The 19,058-nt window shown below is 33.7% G+C and overlaps 1 protein-coding gene and 1 long non-coding RNA gene across 3 annotated transcripts; one reads left to right on the top strand and one right to left on the bottom strand.

Annotated features, from left to right (window-relative positions):
- Nucleotides 1–6,155: 6,155 nt before the first annotated feature.
- On the bottom strand, nucleotides 6,156–9,976 carry LOC132742303 (uncharacterized). Its single transcript, XR_009627423.1, has 3 exons — nucleotides 9,632–9,976; nucleotides 7,768–7,845; nucleotides 6,156–7,600 (listed from the first exon to the last, which is right to left on the bottom strand). It is a non-coding gene; the product is annotated as an uncharacterized LOC132742303 (long non-coding RNA).
- A 547-nt stretch (nucleotides 9,977–10,523) lies between these two features.
- On the top strand, nucleotides 10,524–17,781 carry LOC132742302 (uncharacterized). 2 transcript variants are annotated; one of them, XM_060730667.1, is made up of 3 exons: nucleotides 10,524–10,804; nucleotides 15,149–15,352; nucleotides 16,988–17,781. In XM_060730667.1, the coding sequence occupies exons 2-3, from the start codon at nucleotides 15,259–15,261 to the stop codon at nucleotides 17,554–17,556; spliced, it is 663 nt and encodes a 220-aa protein (XP_060586650.1). In that variant the 5' UTR covers nucleotides 10,524–10,804; nucleotides 15,149–15,258; the 3' UTR covers nucleotides 17,557–17,781. The 2 variants fall into 2 exon arrangements, with proteins under 2 accessions (XP_060586650.1, XP_060586649.1); XM_060730666.1 differs by having other exon boundaries at nucleotides 10,524–10,942.
- Nucleotides 17,782–19,058: the final 1,277 nt, after the last annotated feature.

Here is a 19,058-nt window from a genome sequence, read left to right as displayed (position 1 = left end):
TTACTGCCTTTTATGTTAATTTATTACGTCACCTTAGCATGTGTTCATGGTGAGCTTATTTAGACCCCTGTCGGTCCTTGTTTGTTGTCAACAATTTCACAAGGCAGCATACCTCCAGCTTCATGCTAAGTTTCATAAAATATTGAAATTGTATTTTAATTTATTAAGTTAAATGTGTTAAGTGTTGCAAAATCCATGTAAATTACTGAATGAGGTCAAATCTGTGAAAATAGCCCTTGCTGTGTTAGTCATTGCAGTAGAAATATGGTGAACATACTAAAAAATTGGTTAATTGCACTTAACCTTGAAATTATTACTTGAATCTTTGTACATTTTTTTAGAGAACAGGGCCAAAACACCTTTTTTAACTTGCCTGTCACAAGTGACGAGGTGAGCTTTTGTGATCATTTTTCGTCCAGCATCCGTCTGTCCATTAACTTTACTTTAAATGACATCTCATAAACCACTGAGCCAATTTCATCCAATGTTCCTTTGGTGGTCACCTTTGAAAATTGTATAAACTTAAAGAATTTAATTCCATGCAGAAATCGGTTGCCATGGCAAAGAAAAAAGCTTAAAAAATCTTTAAAAAAAACCAGAGCTAGTGCTTAGATATTTAGTATGAAACATCTAGTGAGTGTCTACTAAGTATGTTCATGTTCAAATAAGTGCTCTGAAGTCAAAATTGGCCACGTCCCCGGGGTCATTTGTATATAGTAAAAACTTAAAAATCTTCTTTAAAAAAAACCCAAAGAGCTTACATATTAAGCATGAAACATCTTCTAGTGAATGTCTAACAAGTTTGTTCATATAAAAGCCCTGGGGTCAAAATTTGTCCTGCCCTTGGAAGGGGGGGGGGGGGGTCATTGATTTTCTTTCTATGATTGATTTTAGAATCCCTTCTAAATGGATCAGTGGGTGTAATATTGAAAAAAAAACTTAAACAATCTTCTTTTAAAAAACCAAATTGCTAAAGGTTAGATATTAGGCATGAAACATCTTCTAATGGGTGTCTACCAAGTTTGTTCAAATAAAAGCCCTGGGGTCAAAATTGGCCCTGCCCTGGGGGGAGGGTCATTAATTTTCCTCATGTGTATAGTAAAAACTTTAAAAATCTCCTTTTCAAAACACCAAAGAGTAAGAGCTTAGATATCTTTTAATTGATTTCTACCAAATTTGTTCAAATAAAAGCCCTGGGGTCAAAATTGGCCCTGCCTGGGGTGTCGTTGATTTTCCTTATATGTGTATAGTATAAACTTAAAAAATCTTTTTTTTTAAACCCAAAGGGCTAGAGCTAAGATATTTAGAATGTTCTAATTGGTAGCTACCAAGCTTGTTCAAATAAAAGCCCTGGGGCCAAAATTTGCACCGCCCCAGGGGTCATTGATTTTCCTCATGTGTATAGTAAAAACTCAAAAAGCCTTTTGTTAAACCCAGAAAGCAAGAGCTTAGATATTTTGCATGAAACATTTTCTAGTGAGTGTCTACCAAGTTATTTCATGGTCAAATTGGCCCGTGGGGGTCATTGGTTTCCTTTATATGTACATATTAAAAACTAATGTTTTACACATGCAGTATTTCAGATACAAATATAAACTTCGTGATATCAGTTTAAGATTAAGATTTTATATCTGCTTTTGTTTTTAGTTTGTGATATTACTTGTTCCTGTCATGGAGAGTTTTTATAAACAGGTGAGCGATTTCAGGCCATCATGGCCCTCTTGATATATTAAAGTGCCATAACTTAACCGAAAAACATGTATAATAGGCGCAGCGGCAAGTAATTGATGGATCGATCACTCCTGTTGTTTTATTCAAATTGCGTTACTGGTACAAGAGAAGTAGTTTGGACAAACTTGGAAAACTAAAGTCTTAACAGACGGTAGGATTTTGAAGTACAACACCAATTAAAACTTAGATGTACAAGCAAATCGTAATGTGCGAATGCTACTATTTCTTGAATCCTTTCATACTAGATTTACAGGATAGGACATGTTCTATCTCTTAATACTTGTTGTATAGACCTCCCACGATGACAGATGACAATATTTCCAAATTATCCCCTGATAATTTGTTTAATGAATAAAATTACAGGGCTAAAATGTAAACATAGTAGTAAAATGAAGTAAAAAGGATGTTGAATAACTCATGGGGAACCTCCAAGTTGTGGCATGTTCGAATCCCAAATTACCCAGAAAATGATTATAGACATTTTTTTAATGGGGGAATTACCATCATTACTTGTGCAGAAAACAAATTTTTTCACTGAGACCAAAATACAGATCGGGCTTTAGGGTGCGCAATTATGTTATTCATTCCAGAACATGGTTATTTCCTAAATGCTCTCCCATGCTATCCACGCCTTTTTGAAAACAAAATTTTTCACTGTGAGACCAAAATACAGATCGGGCTCTAGGGTGCGCAATTACATTCCAGAACATAGTTATTTCCTAAATGCTTTCCCATGCTATCCACGCCTTTTTCTTAATCAATCTTCTTGATTGGTCAATACCAACAATTATATGACATTTACACATATTTCAGGGATCCATTCAGGGGGAATTGTTTTGGAGGCAAACCTGGTGATTCATACAATATAGAATTACGGTCTGGATGCAAATGTTGTATTGCTTTGGAAAGTGTACATCATATTTTAATTAATGTTGTACAACTGAAAGCTCCCATACCAACAATTATATAACACACATATTTCGAAGGGATCCATTCAAAGGGAATACGGTCTGGGTGCAAATGTTGTATTGCTTTGAAAAGTGTACACCACATCTACTGTACATACCGGTAGTACAAATTTCATAGAGCTGTATATAACGGACAAAAGAAAGTAGGTCACTTCATCAAGTTATCTAGGTCAAACTTAGGTCAAAATCTATGTGAGCTGCGTCGCGCATTGAAATAATGACAATTTAACCAAAATTCAATTATTTGAGCTTGACAGTCAATGCCATTTAAAAAGCTCAAACTAGGTCTTGTTCAAAACATTAATTCGTCCAAGTATAAAGATTCAATAATAACCAAGTTACCGTCAACTATAGCGAAATTTAAAATGTTATTATCAACGTTTTCGGGGACGGCAACGACGACATGACTGTACATAACAATACATCTTTTTTTTTCTTCGAAAAAAGTCGAGCTAAAAATAGTAAAGTGTGGACAGATTCTCGGCCGCAATCGGAACATCTTGGCTATTATAAATAATAACCTAAAAAAACCCCCAAAAAACCCCACAACCCCCCCCAAAAAAAAAACAACAACCCAAATACAACCAAAAAACAGAGGGTACGTGTAATCTTTGATAATGTAAAACGAATGTATATATAGTTGACAATCAAAGGAAAATACATGTAGACTATAATGTATTTCGGTAAACTTATATGATTGAAAATATGTTATCAACAAATGCTCATTGATGTACAATTATATAGAGGATATTTGTTTAGTTCAGTGTAAGATCGGAATATATTTCACCGAGTGAGCACCAAAAGGTATATTTCACGAGTGGCGCAGCCACGAGTGAAATATGAACTTTTGGTGTTCACAAGGTGAAATATATTTCGATCTTACACTAAATTAAACAAATTTTCATTTTATTACATGCAAAGAAACGTTTTAAAAAGACATTAAACCTAATACTGAATGAAAAGCGCGCCAAATAATAATACAACGTGACGTCATTTACGACGTCACGTCATTAGGTTGGTACCCAGTACTGTGCACGCTGGTATTTCACTGAAACAACGTAAGGGGCTTAAATTCAAAACGGTGAAATTATCAAAGTGGTAATTTCACTGTTTCAAACAGTGAAATTACCAGTTTTTATTACATGCTTTTCGGTGATTTATAGAAATATATCAGTGATATAAAACTGGTAAACAAGCAATTATCATTGTATTGCAAGCAATCCATAAGTCCCCTACCGGTTAGAACCCCAGCCTGATGGGCCATTGGCCATTCAATTTTACCAGTGAATGAATGACATGAATGAACTTAAATCTTTTGAGTTCAAAGTTTGTCTATATCACAGTAATGTGTTACTGTCTAGTAAGGAAATTATGTTTATACAACCTTGTCATATTATTACGATGTGGGATTTTAAAGTAAATTATATAAGGAATGAAGAAGTTGGAGTGAAAAATACCAATTTCTCGAAAAAAATAATAAGAAACATATATATGAAATTTGAAGTAGATACATTAGGAAATAAAGAAGTTATTTAAAAAAGACAACATTTTTTTTCATTAAAATTCTAAGTTCAAGGGAGGTAATACTGATAATTTTTGTGCTAGAGTTGTAAACCTTGTCTCATATGATGTGGTTGATGACTAGAAACTTATATTTAAAGTTTGAAGTAAACACCTTAAGAAATAAAGAACTTATAGAGAAAAAGCTGAAAAATTTAAATAAGAAATCTTGAAATTCAGGCTATTTGTTGCCATAGCAACCAGAATTTTCAACATAGGAAGAAAAGAAAAAAATGTGCATAATCTCCAGACTGTCATCTACCCATATTTCAAGTTTCATAAAAATATTTTCAGTACTTTTTGAGTTATCACTGGATCCAGTTTATGTGTTAAATTTGCCATATTTTCAGACTATTTGTTGCCATAGCAACCAGAATTTTCAACATAGGAAGAAAAAAAAAGACGTGCATAATCTCCATACTGCCATCTATCCATATATCAAGTTTCATAAAAATATTTTCAGTACTTTTTGCGTTATCGCGGGATCCAGTTTTGTGGACGGACGGACTGGCGGACAGACGGACAGAGGGTAAACCTAAAGTCCCCTCCGGTTTAACCGGTAGGGGACTAATAAAACTTCGCTGCTCGCTCCTGCTTATTAGCGTGTTTTCGTCCCGCGACCCCGCCGTTTTATTTCTTAAATATCGCTCCGCGCCCCTGCGAGGCGAAGTTTTATTTATTGGCTTGCAGTTATAATTGTTTTTTGTCTGTATTAGTTTTATACAATAGAGAATGGTGACTGTAGTAGTATTCCGTCTTCAAAGGGCGGTCCTGCTTACCAAATCACGCATGATCGAGTTATATTTAGATCTACTGAACGCAATTCATCTTCTTGGTGAGGTAATCTAAAATAGCCCATGCATATTATTAACTTTGCCACTTGCTGATCTACAGATAGCGCATCGTCTATTTGTGATCGTGTAACATAGTTGATACATGCTTATTAACTGGTACCACGTAACGAAGTATTTTAGTGCATTTACTTGTCTATAAAGCAAAGGAATAATTTCGCTGCGAAAAAGGGGAAATGAAATGTGCACACTTGTTTTCCTTCAGTATCACGTTAGTATTTTTACGATTGATCATTTTCTTTATTAGTTTTATACAATAGAGAATAGATTTCAAATCGTTTTGACAAAAAATATTCGGTTTTCAAAAAAAAAACCAACTAAATAAACCCTTTATGATATACAAATACCGTAATTCAAAAAAATGTGATAATAAATTGAAACAAAAAAAACAATTTTAAAGGGTTGGGATGAAGGCACAACTGTGCAAGCCTTTCCTTTTAAAAGGAAACTTTATTAAACTTCGTCCCGCGCCCTCGCTAATTAGCGTGTTTTCGCTCCGTGCCCCTTTCGACCTTTCGCTTGGTTGGGTCGCGGGGCGAAAACACGAATGGCACAAATCAGCCACCATAGAATAACGTGTTTTGTCGTGAATCATATCAAATATATGTTAACTATACATAATCACATAGCATAAAAGTTAGCATGAACCAATTAATGTATTATCTGACATAAAACCCGAAAAATGATTTTTAATTTTATTTGTGTCAATGATATAATTTTACTGTTTTTGTTTCGCTACTTTAATTTCAAAATAAAACAATCATAACATAATCATATACTTGTCTACATATAGTCTCTCTCTCTCTCTCTCTGAATTGTAAGATATAATGATATTGTGTCAGTTTTAAATTTTCTTTGAAGTCAACAAGAAATAACACGATCTTTGCAAAACGTTGCATGCGTCATTAATACTTGAATGCAGATATTTTTTTACTTTTTTAAAACAACATAGGCCTAATACATTTATACATTGAATAATAGATCTAATTCGATAAAACCATTTAAAAGCATCAAATGTTTATATATACAAAATTTATATAGGTAACATAACAGTTTTGCGAATACTTACTGACCGGGTCACGTGAATCAGTGGGCGGAGCGATCCCTTATCCGAAGACTGACGGAAAGGGCCGAGTAGTTGCGATTGACAGACTATAAAAGTTTTCGGCTCTTTCCGTCAAACTAATTGGCGACAACGGAACACAATCTGGCTTTTTTCGTAAAACACAATTATGAATAATCGCGGAGGAGTTCCGATTGCAACGAAAACAAGAAATATGGCGGCAGAAACACGGTAGGGAATCACGTGACTTTTACGGTTACGCGTACAGACAATATGGCGGCCTAAAAACCTCGCTTCACATGTGTTTTTCAGGTAATTCTTTATTATATCCCTTTTACTTACATACGAGACCTGTTGCAGCCTACGCGGAATAAAGAATTGTTGCCGCCTATACCTTATTTTCCACCCCTGTGCTCATAGCTTTTACAAACACTCAAAAATTCAACAGGAATTTTCAATGTTGACAATTATTTTTCGGGTAACATTCACGCAATCTTTGTATTTTTTATGAATTTGATTAAACTACGTAGAGTTAGCAAAGAGAAAATGTTCATAGAAGTTCTTTATTGGAAAATGTAAATATTAGGCATGTTAAATGTTGACTGGTCATTTTCTATTCCAACACACAAGAGAAAAATGATTTGGGTAACGGCCACGCAAACTTTTATTGTTGATAACTCCCACGCAATATTTAATGTGCAAGCAATATATATGCAGGTTTTAGCCTAGATATTGATTTAACAAATCATGATTGATGCATTTAGCCTCAGACTTTCAAATAATTTTGAATAATATTCAAAATACCGCCAATAGGTCCTGGATAGAATTAAACCAGCAGGCACATAAACGTTGAACAACGTTGAATTGTGGTCAGATTTTAACGTTGAAATAACGTTGGATTTATGTTCGGAGTATAACTGTTTAACAAAAAAAGACAGTTTAAGTGCAGCTTTAATTTTAACGATTTAAGAAGTCCTTTTAGCTAGAATTAAGCTACAATCTGTTCCACTCTACTACTAGTACTTCTTCTAGATCTCTCCTGGTATGTCTTAAGTGTTTCATATGGTGTTTGAATACTTCGTTGGCTGTTTCTTACTGCTACTGCAAATAAAATAAGAAGTTACTTATTAAAAGTGACTTGGTCAATCTTAAATATATATATAATTAATCAACTTAGTGATATGTTTTATCTTAAAATGATTATCTCTAAGATTTACATAATAAAACAGCATAGAAATTAAGATACAGCTGAAGTTTCATATTGACAGCAAATTATGTACATTAAACAGCAAAAACCTTTTTAAAAGAAGCTATTTAGAAGTCTCACCTATGATAGGTAAGAAAAACTGCTCCCCTTCAGTTACTTGCAGCATATTCCTAAGAAATATTCATTCTAGGCTCTAGCTAAGACCATTGTATGCAGCATCCTGAAAACAACAAATATGTAAATTTTATATTAATAATGTTACACAAGTATTCTAAAAATAATATACATGTATTATTAAGACAAGATAAATGTCCAGTAGTTGCAATTTTAATACTTTGTTAAGAAGTATATATATATATTAAATATTAGAATTTCAATTCAACAAACCTGACAGTCCTTTTCATGTGAAATGTATGGTATACAAACTACAGCTGCAATACTCTCAATTTCAGCCAGGACCAGGATCTAGAATATAAAAATAGATTTATTATTACCTATAAATTCACGACAATTAAGCTTAAAATTTAACATTAAAGAACAGTTTAATCAATATTTGTGTCGATAATGCAATGAATATAATGATTTTTTCAAACTAATTCACGCTTATTTTTACTATCACTAAGATATAAATACAGCTAGATTGACGAATCGTCTTGGGACGTTCTTGATATGGGCCGAACAACACTTCATCTGCTTATAGGTTACAATAATACGATAAATAAATTTCAAAAAGGCATGACCTGTAAAATCACAAATTGCCAAGGACATCAATAACTTCGCGTAAGGCCTACCAAACCCAAATCATTCAATTAGGTCGCGTTTTAATACAAAAGTATCAAATATTAGAAGGAGGTTTTGTATTTCTTTTTTTAGTATAATTACAGTTGACATTTTTCATATTTTGCAGATATGAAAGTTTCCAGCTCGGATATTGATTGTGATAAATGTGGGAAACATTTCATTCACAGAATGACCACATCGGCACAGGACCTTATAACTTTTGTGGTAAAACATTTTATAGCTCAGCAAATCGGAAACGTTACGGGTTTTACTGTTAGTATTAAAATAACATTCAAACATAAGTCCTCTAGATTTTATTACCTAGTTTGTAAAAAAAAGACCCATTCTAATATGCTTTAGGGTTGTTTTTTTTAGCTCACCAGCTAGAGCCGAAGGCTCAGGGTGAGCTATTAGTATCAAAGGGGGATGCTCCGGCGTCGATCGTCCGTCATCATGCGTCAACAATCGTCTTCTAAAAATAGAAAAACCTTTAAACATCTTCTTGTACAGAACTAATCGATGGATGATCACCAAACTTTGTCAGTAGCATTCTTGGGAAGTCTTTTATCAAGTTTGCTCATATTAATTTGATTGGCCCCTTTTAGGAATCTCTAGGGCTAAAAATAGAAAAACCTTTCAACATCTTCTTCTACAGAAATAATTGATGGATGATCACCAAACTTTGTCGGTAGCATTCTTGGGTAGTCTTTTATCAAGTTTGCTCATGTGAATTTGATTAGCCTTTTTTAGGGGCCACTAAAATTAAAAATAGAAATATGTTTTTAACAGCTTCTCCTGTAGAACTAATGAATGGATGATCACCAAACTTTGTCTGTAGCATTTTTGGGTAATCTTTTATCAAGTTTGCTCACATTAATTTGATTGGCACCTTTTAGGGGCCGCGATAGCTAAAAATATCTTCTACTTCAGAACCAATTGATGGATGATCACCAAACTTTGTCTGTAGCATTCTTGGGTACTCTTTTATATTAATCTGATTAACCCCTTTTAGGGGCCACTAAAGATAAAAATAGAAATACCGTTAAATGTCTATTTGTAGAGAACTAATTGATTGATGATCACCAAACTTTGTCTGTAGCATTCTTTGGTAGTCTTTTATCAAGTTTGCTCATATTAATTTGATTGGTCCCGTTTAAGCTAAAGCTTAAGTGCCCCAGGTCATGGCATTTCTTAAAATCATTGTTTAAACATATTCTATGCTCAAATTTAATATTAGAATATATTGACAATCCAACACTGAAAAGCAGTTGTTTCTGATGAGCGACTCAGGGCCATCATGTCCCTCTTGTTGTTTGTTTTTGTTTTGTTTTTTTTTGCTTTAGAATTAAAAAAAACATAATTATGTTAAATACAGACACTGATTTTAAAAATAATTGGTTACATAAGAGACTAAGTGATAAAATGATTTGAATGTCTTTAAAATCTTAATATTAACAGTAAAATGCCATACCTGTGACAGTTCGATTTGCAACAACGTTTACAAGGTCCTGTGCCGAGTAGCCAGTTTAAATGGTCATTAAGACCTGTCCGTGAACGAAATGTTTTCTAACATTATCCACAAACAATATCCGAGCTGCAACCGTCCATATCTGCAAACTATGAAAAATGACAACTGTAATTGTGCTTAAACTGAAATCGACCTCCTTCTTATATTTGAGACTTTTATTTCAATTTCTGCAATTAATTCATCTATATCTCTATATCGAAACTTCATTTAATATATTTACGTGAGTATGTATTCTGCTACCAATAGGCGCTTAATTCTATCCAGGACCTTTTGGCGGTATTTTAAATATTATTCAAAATTCTATGAACTTTTAAGGCTAAATACATCGATCATGATTTTGTTAAATCAATATCTAGGCTATAGCCTGCATATATATTGCTTGCACATAAAATATTGCGTGGGAGTTATCAACAATAAAAGTTTGCGTGGCCGTTACCCAAATAATTTTTCCCTCGTGCATTGGAATTGAAAATGACTAGTCAACATTTAACATGCCTAATATTTACATTTTCAAATAAAGAAATTCTATGAACATTTTCTCTTTGCTAACTCGGCGTGGTTTAATCAAATTAATAAAAAATACAAAGATTGCGTGAAAGTTACCTGAAAAATAATTGTTAACATTGAAAATTCCTGTTGAATTTTTGAGTGTTTGTAAAAGCTATGAGCACAGGGGTGGAAAATAAGGTATAGGCGGCAACAATTCTTTATTCCGCGTAGGCTGTAACAGGTCTCGTATGCAAGTAAAAGGGATATAATAAAGAATTACCTGAAAAACACATGTGAAGCGAGGTTTTTAGGCCGCCATATTGTCTGTACGAGTAACCGTAAAAGTCACGTGATTCCCTACCGTGAGAAAGTATGCAACCTTTTTGCAAAAAAGCTAGACATGAATTTAGTAAGAGCAGGCATCCAAATTTTGATCGAGTGCACAGGCAGCTTGTAAGACATAAAGTTCCGATATGCGAGGCTTTAGAACAATTAAGTTCTGACTGGATATTTTTCTGTTTTGTCAAAATTTTATATTGCAATGTTTACCAGTCGCGTAAATTTTCTGAAGCTTATTGCGAAACGATGAGGAATTATCAGGAAGATGACGTTGGCAAACGGAGTGTGGTATGGACACCAGACTTATTTGATGTAAAATTAGTCAAAATGTTTCTGGATCTGGATGGGAATATTGATAACGAAATATTAGATAAACATATTTGTCTTCATTTGAAAAACTTGCAACATTTTTGGACAACATTTCAGGTAAGGCCAAAAAAATGTAGCTCCGTTTCGGGTCCATCGACGGGGAACAAGACATTTCCCCACCCCAGACATTTCAACCCTCAAATTTTGAAGATTCTTCACCCCCCCCCCCCAAAAAAAAAAAAAAAAAAATTAAATAAGTAGAAAAATAATAAAAACAGTAAGACATGTCTGATTACTGATTCCCTCAACACACTAATAACTATGTCAATTGTTTATCACATGAATTTATTAATATTAGAAAAATAATTAACAAAAAAGTCTACTTAACCTTTTCCCTCATATAAGCGTGTTTCGACGGCTTTTTGCCCCCCCCCCCTTTTGAGGCCTCAAACAGTGAAAAAATGCCCTATTTAGGCCCCAAACACTGTTTTTCGTTTGAGAAATGTTGTTAAAAAAGTGACCACTTTTTCGGCGCCGTCCCCCATCCAAATGTTACATCAGGGGGTTGCCAGAAGGGGGATGTGCCCCCTTCTGTTTGGGGGGTTTGAAGGGGGGCGGAGTCCCCCTCATCGCCAAGAAAATTTTGGACATGTGACAGGCTAAAAATGGCCTCAGGTCGATCTTAGGGTAACTAGTAACCGACGCTGAAAAGCCTTTTACTCTATCTCAATTCATTGAGAAGTTGCAGCACTTTGAAATCAGTTTTGATGGAAAAAAACAATGCAAAATAGTGATTTTTGGCAATTTTGAGACGTCCCCCCGTTGCCATGGTAACAGGAAATTTACGATTGAGCATGCTGTTACAGAGGCTATGGTGTAGTCAACATTTGTGCTAAGTTTCATCAGTATTGAAGCATTTTTCATAGTTTCATAGCAGTTTGAACTTGTTACAGGAGGCTTTTCAATGAAAACGGCTATTTTTCGCAATATGCTCATGGGGTAAAAGGTTAAGTATGAAGATAAATTTCAATGAGGCATATTACATATTTATACAGTAGCTAGCTTTCCCAAAATTATTCAAATATCGATAAGATCATCAAAAAAATCAATTTTTTGTTTATTTTTCTTAGCATGTAGAGTGACCGTACCTCACTACCTGTGCTCAACCAGCCAAGTGCTGGACCAATACCTCTATTTGCGTACTAGTTTTGCATTAAAGTGACAAAACCTCTTGAGTTTGTGTGTGCTATTTGTACCTAACCTGTACCCCAAGTACTCCAAGTTTGTTAGAAGCTTGACCATTTTGCAGACGATATTAAATCATGCAAAAATACTTTTCTATAATAAAAGTAGCAGTAAAAACTGGTTAAAACAAAGAAATAATGATAATTTAGGACAAATTTAGACAATTCTTTGATAAATTGCCTTTACCCTTATGCTTCCAATTGATTTCCTTAGGAAAGGCGCCCAAAAATCATCAAAACCTGGCTTTCCATACAAGGCAAGGGCTATGAACTGTTATCTACTTGTTACAGGTCATCTGCCATATTTGTTGACATGTTCAACATGTCAACAAATATGGCAGATGACCTGTAACAAGTAGATAACACACCACTAAAAGCGTAAACCAACTTTACATAAGTATCACAATAATCACACTTAACTATGTTTGCAGAGTTTTTTAAATTTAAAAAAGATATAAGGAATTATAAGTAATCTCATACTCCCCAGTTAGTGTAACTCTTATAAACACTTTATTTGTCAATGTATAACATATCCTTCCCATCATATTTACTCTCATATTTACATCTATACAGTATACACATTAAAACATAATTGTTTCAAAATATTTTTGAAATAGAATTGTTTAACATAAAAAATCATATCTGTTTTTCAAAAATAAAAGTTCTGATAGAGATAAAACCACCTGGTCGAGCACTGGTTTGGTTGCCAGAAAAAATATAGTGTGGTAAATTGTATCTTGATCTGTGTCATTAAAACGCTTTTGTTTATTGTGAGTTTGAAAGGCCCAGTTTTGTAACAAAAGTAAGTTTCCCAGTTTCCTGAAAATTGGTCTGAAAGTTTGTTTTGATGTTTTCTAGATCAAGTACAAATATGGGTCACCTAGGGTCAAAAACTAGTTCATCCCCCATATATGGAAACACCTTAATCACACTCAAGTGGTTACATTTTTGACTCAATCATGATCAAACTTGGTCAGGATGCTTTTCTAGGTAATTGCTCGGATGAGTTTGAACATGGGTCAATTTGGATGAAAAAATACATTGTAGGTCACAGGAGCTAAAAATATAAAAAATCTTGTTAACACTAGTGGCTACTGTTTTAATTCAAATATCCTGGATATTGGTCTGAAAGTTTGTTTTGATGATTTCTAGGTAAAATTTGAATATAGGTAACCTAGGGTCAAAAACTAGGTCACACCGCCAAACTATGTGAAAACCTTGTTAACACTCTAGTGGTCACATTTGTGACTCAATCATCATCAAACTTTGTCAGGATGCTTGTCTAGGTAATTGCTCGGATGAGTTTGAACATTGGTCATCTCAGATGAAAAACTAGGTCACAGGAGCTAAAAATAGAAAAATCTTGTTAACACTCTAGTGGATACTGTTTTGATCCAAATATCCTGGAAATTGGTCTGAAAGTTTGTTTTGATGACTTCTAGGTCAAGTTTGAATATGAGTCACTTGGGGTCAAAAACTAGGTCACACTGCTCAGATATGGAAAAACCTTTTTCACACTCTAGGGGTCATATTTTTGACTCAACTGTCATGCAACTTGGTCAGGATGCTTGTCTAGGTAAATGCTCGGATGAGTTTGATGGGTCAGGTGAGCGATCTAGTGCAATCTTGGCCCTCTTGCTTTATTACAATCCAACGCAACACTAATGCGTTTTGTTCCATGTGAAAACAATTCCCCTTTGGTGGTAGTGTTGGTAGTTTTTACTTCGAATCTCGACAGTAAGCCACATGGAATCTACCAGAGCACAATTCAGGCGCTGCATCGTTCCTGGGCAGACTATCAAGCAGTTTACCAGTACTAGTTGCCTTCACTTTCACTAGGAACTGAAACTTCTGTACATGCCAGAGTAGAGGTACAGTTCAAATGACCGTAGGAAAGATTTCATGATCAATCACAACGAAAGTTACCTTCACCATCAGGGAATCATACCCGAGTCGCTCGATTCACAGTCCAACGCTCTATCTTCTGAACAAGCCTTGGAATACTCCCAGAATGCTGCTATTGCAATGTAGATTTTAAAAATTTTTTGCAACCCCACTATAAAAAGTGCCTACACATTGTTTTTTTTAAGCTACTTCCCTGTCAGCCACACCGCCAAAATATTTTTCTTTTCACTTTTCAAACAACCAGTAGCTTTCTGAAGGGGAAAATATAGCAGTATAAATCAGAAAAAGGGGAAATTCCAACAACTGAGATGGGAATTTACACACACATTTTATAAAATTTTCAATTTCAATTCAATTAGACATGCATGGTACATAGCAGAAGCTTTTTATACGGACAGGTTTGTGTCTTTCAGTCAATTAAAATTTGATGTAAGTCAGCTGCTGTTAAGTCATGGTTCTGATGAAGAATATGCACTGGGCAGTTCAGGGTAATATATAGCATTTTCATGGAAAAATATACCTATTTGGGCTAGAGGAAGTGACTTGATAAAGCTGAAAAATAAAAGGGAAAAAACAATAGATTTCTAGTTTTATAGAAATGACATAATATATTATAGCATACATGTACCTATAATTATTAGAAAAAAAGAACATTGTCAACAATTTTATAACCATCTGCTTCAAATGACAAATAAATATGTATATCAGATCTTTTAAGCAACTGTGTGTTGTGCTTCTGAATGAAATACAAAATCTGGAGTGTGAAAAGGGGACCTGTTAGTGGACTTGCGTTGTTGCAACACATGACTTATTTCTTTAATTTGTTTTTGCTTCTTTCCTGTGATCAAAATCCTGGAAGCTATATTTATTGAAACATAAAAATAAGAGCTTTAAATGTTCATTCACATTATTGAAAACTGAATATCAGATACTATTCTAATAAGTTATTATATTTAAAGAGGCATAGCTGCAATCGTTTATAATACTAAGTGTCTTGCTATCAAAGATATGGCTCGGAGAGTTCTCAAAAGTGCACATATATTCTTAGAGTATGGACATATACTTAAATATAATTTCTTATACTAACAATATTACATGTGCTCATACTCAGCACAGAGTCTCTAAGCACCCCTTTTTGATGGATTTTTATCTTTTTAATTATTATATTTTTCAGATATAAACAAAATTCTAGAAGAGCAACAAGATGACATTACATTGACAGATGAACAATGGACTGCCATATTTGGAACGCATGTGTTGAGAAAGCTAGCAGTTTATAATGAAATGAAAATAGATTCAGGCTACGCTGACTTGCTAGTAAATATGGAATGTCCTTGTGGATGTAATACTCCAATAAATGTTGGTGACAACAGCATTGGTAATTAGTCTACCTTATAATTTCCAGCTAATCTTAGCTCTTTATCTTAAATTTGTGATTTCATTTTGTATGCTGCCAATGTCTATAAACAAAATCTTAATCATGTGGCTGAGTTTGACCAAACTTCACAGAGATGATTGTTAGGTAGATTAATGGTGCCAGGAGTCAGATACACAAATAAGGCATCAGGAGTTAAAAATTATTCGCAAAATGAAAATCTATAAAATCCATCAGAAAATACTGTATATAATGCCCAGCTTAAATATTTGATTAGGTTATATATACATTAAAATCATGCACTTTTGAATGGATTTTCTTCAAATGTGAGCACAAGTACCTTTTGGATAATGTCTTTAAAAAGGTTTAACTCAATATGACCTTGATCTATAAGTAACCTTGACCTTGAAGGTCATGTTAGTGTAATTTACAATTTTTGCTATACATGTTATTGGCTATTACTTTGTAATTAATGAATGAATTGTCTTTATACTTGTGCATAGCAATCTTTGGGACAATACATTACAGTAGGACAGACTGAACTTCACCTTAATATGGCTTGGACACTATGTAAAATTGTCACATTGTCAAATTAGTGATTTTTGCTGCAATTTGCCATAATTTTGTTATTGTAGATGGATTTGATTTATACTTGGACAAAAGAACTCTTATGACAAAATCAACATGTTGAACAACAGTTCAAATATAAACTTGACCTTTTCTTGCATTTGAGTGCAAATTAAGGCTATATTATTGAAATTTTCTTAAATTGTCATAGCTTTGTTATTTATTTACAGATTTAATTCTTACTTGAACAAAACAACACATATCACAAAAAGGACATCCTGAATTATTCTGATATCACCTTGACCTCAATTTGACCTTGACTGTAAAGGTCCAATTATTGACATTTGCATGATTGTCATTTCTTTGTTATTTACTTACATATTTAATTCATATTAAATGAAAGAACACATGACAAAACAAATCTGTTGAATTTAAATGTGACCTTGACTGTCAATGTCAAATATGAAATTTGAATTTTATCTGTTACAAAAAATTTATGTTTTCACTATAATATTCTTTCTTTGATGTTTTGACTGAAGAAATAACAAAAAGTCAAGTGTGGCCCCAACTATGCTGTGGCTCTTATTTTGATTGTTTCAAATATTGAGTACAACATTGGCTGCTGGCTTCACCATATGGCATGGGAATATGACTAGTTTTTTATATCAGCTGACCAAATGTGCCCAACTAATAAGATATGTTATGCTATAAGAACATAGAAATTACAATATATATGTACATGTAATAATTCAAATAATAACTGAAGCATATAAATATTTGTGCCCAAAATTATTGGGAATTAGAATGTTCCATTACAGCTAGTGTTATGTTGTACAATGGATGTTTGAGTAAAGGTTACTTATATTAAAAACAGCTGCTTGGAATCATTAGTCTGTCACGGTAGAAACTTACTGACTAACTTTGCATAATTTCTTCAGCTATGGACAACGGCCTTACCTGAGTGCATGTTATGGCTTTAATAATAATGTTTATGAAATAACTAGAACTTTTATTTCATTATAAAAGCAGACTTGGCTTCTAGTTTTTTATAATCAGAAAATTATGTTTCAGGTCATAAGGAGGTTTGGAATGGTATTGTTGACATAATGCTTGGACCTTTAGCAGTTTCTGGTGCTAAATCAAAAGTTGAGGACAAAGTTTTAGAGGACAGTAACACTGTGTGTGAACTTGATACAAGTGGGAAACTTGAAGAGGCAAAACACCAGTTGATTTCAGAAACTATAACATTTGCTTTTACAATGCAGAGTGTTGTTCCATTACTTGGAATTTCAAAAGAAAACTTTCGAGTATATATGTATGACCCAGATGAAGACTTACTATATGAATCAACAACTATACCATTATTTGTGTTTCCAGTAGAAGGGAGACAACTTCACATAACATCTATAATTGCCCTTTGGATGATAGTAAATTTTGATCATTTCTTTACAGGTGTGAAATGTAACCAGATAGAGTTTGGTTACAAGGCGGATTTAAACAAATTTCTTGATGAATACCATTGTGACATTTATAAACATCATCTTAGAATTGGTGGTTTAAGGCATGTTAAAAGTAAACATAGTAAGGAAGCTCACGCTGGAATGAATATGGGAAAGTTTAACAGACTTATATCATCATGATCCAGAGCAGAAGATGAGTCTAAAGTTGTGAAATTGTGGATTAATGGTTTAGGCCATTTCGGAAATAACTTATAAATTACAATTTTTTTAGAAATCATCTGTCTCATCTTAGTCTGACATTATAAGAAAAATCCGGTACATTGTCGCATGTTCTGTGTGGACTTACCGGTATGTAGGAAAATTTAATCACTGTATTTTTTGTCTTGACAACTTCCCAAAACTAATCTGTTTAAACTATAAATAAACTTTAAAAATTGCAGTTCATTTCTGTAAAGTGTATATCTTGAAATTAGTACTAGGAACTTTTTTTAGCTCACCTTTATGCACAGAGCATGTTCACCGTCTACTATCTGTCATTATCCACAATATTACTTAAACTAAATCATAAGGTGGATTTTGATTATAATTACAGAAATGATCGTTAAGTGACCTACAAAAATCATGAAAATGATTTATCAAATTGTGGGATATGTGTGGAGGTCATATGTTTTTAGCTCACCTGTCACAAAGTGACATGGTGAGCTTTTGTGATTGCTTTTTGTTCGGCGTCCGTCCGTTCTTTTTCTTTAAACAACATCTCCTCATAAACCGCTAAGCCAATTTCATCCAAACTTCACAGGAATGTTCCTTTGGTGGTCACTATTAAAAATTGTTCAAAGAATTTAATTCCATGCAGAACTCTGGTTGCCATGGCAACAGAAAGAGAAAAAAAAACAACATCTCCTCATAAACCGCTAAGCCAATTTCATCCAAACTTCACAGGAATGTTCCTTTGGTCACTATTAAAAATTGTTCAAAGAATTTAATTCCATGCAGAACTCTGGTTGCCATGGCAACAGAAAGAGAAAAAAATATCTCTTAAAAAACCCAAAGTGCTAGAGCTTAGATATTTGGCATGAAACATCTTCTAGTGTTTACCAAGTTTTTTCAAATAAAAGCCCTAGGGTTAAAATTGGCCCCACCCTAAAAAAACCTTCTTTTAAAAAATCCAAATAGCTAGAGCTTAGATATTAAGAATGAAACATCTTCTAATAGGTGTCTACCAAGTTTGTTCAAATAAAAGCCTTGGGGTCAAAATTGGCCCCACCCCATGGGGGCATTGGTTTTCCTAATGTGTATATAGTAAAAATCTAAAAATTCCTCTTAAAAAAAATTCAAAATAGCTAGAGCTTAGATATTAAGCATGAAACATCTTCTAGTGAGGGTCTACTAAGTTTGTTCAAATAAAAGCGCGGGGGGTCAAAATTGGCCCTTCTCAGGGTCATTGATTTTATTTATATGTATATATTAAAAATTCTTTTTTAAGAAAACCCAAAAGAGCTAGAGCTTAGATATTAAGCATGAAACATCTTCGAATAGGTGTCTACCAAGTTTGTTCAAATAAAAGCCTTGGGGTCATAATTGGCACTGCTGGGGTCATTGATTTTCCTTATATGTTTATAGTAAAAAAAAAATCTTTTAAAAAAGCCAAATAAACAAGTACCCTGACTCAGGTGAACGAT

The sequence above is a fragment of the Ruditapes philippinarum genome, unplaced genomic scaffold, assembly GCF_026571515.1.
Source record: "Ruditapes philippinarum isolate M1 unplaced genomic scaffold, ASM2657151v2 ctg1193_1_1_1_1, whole genome shotgun sequence".
In the NCBI taxonomy this organism is placed as follows: Eukaryota; Metazoa; Mollusca; class Bivalvia; order Venerida; family Veneridae; genus Ruditapes; species Ruditapes philippinarum.
The sequence above is the reverse complement of the archived record's forward strand: the minus strand, read 5'-3'. Positions and strand labels throughout refer to the sequence as shown.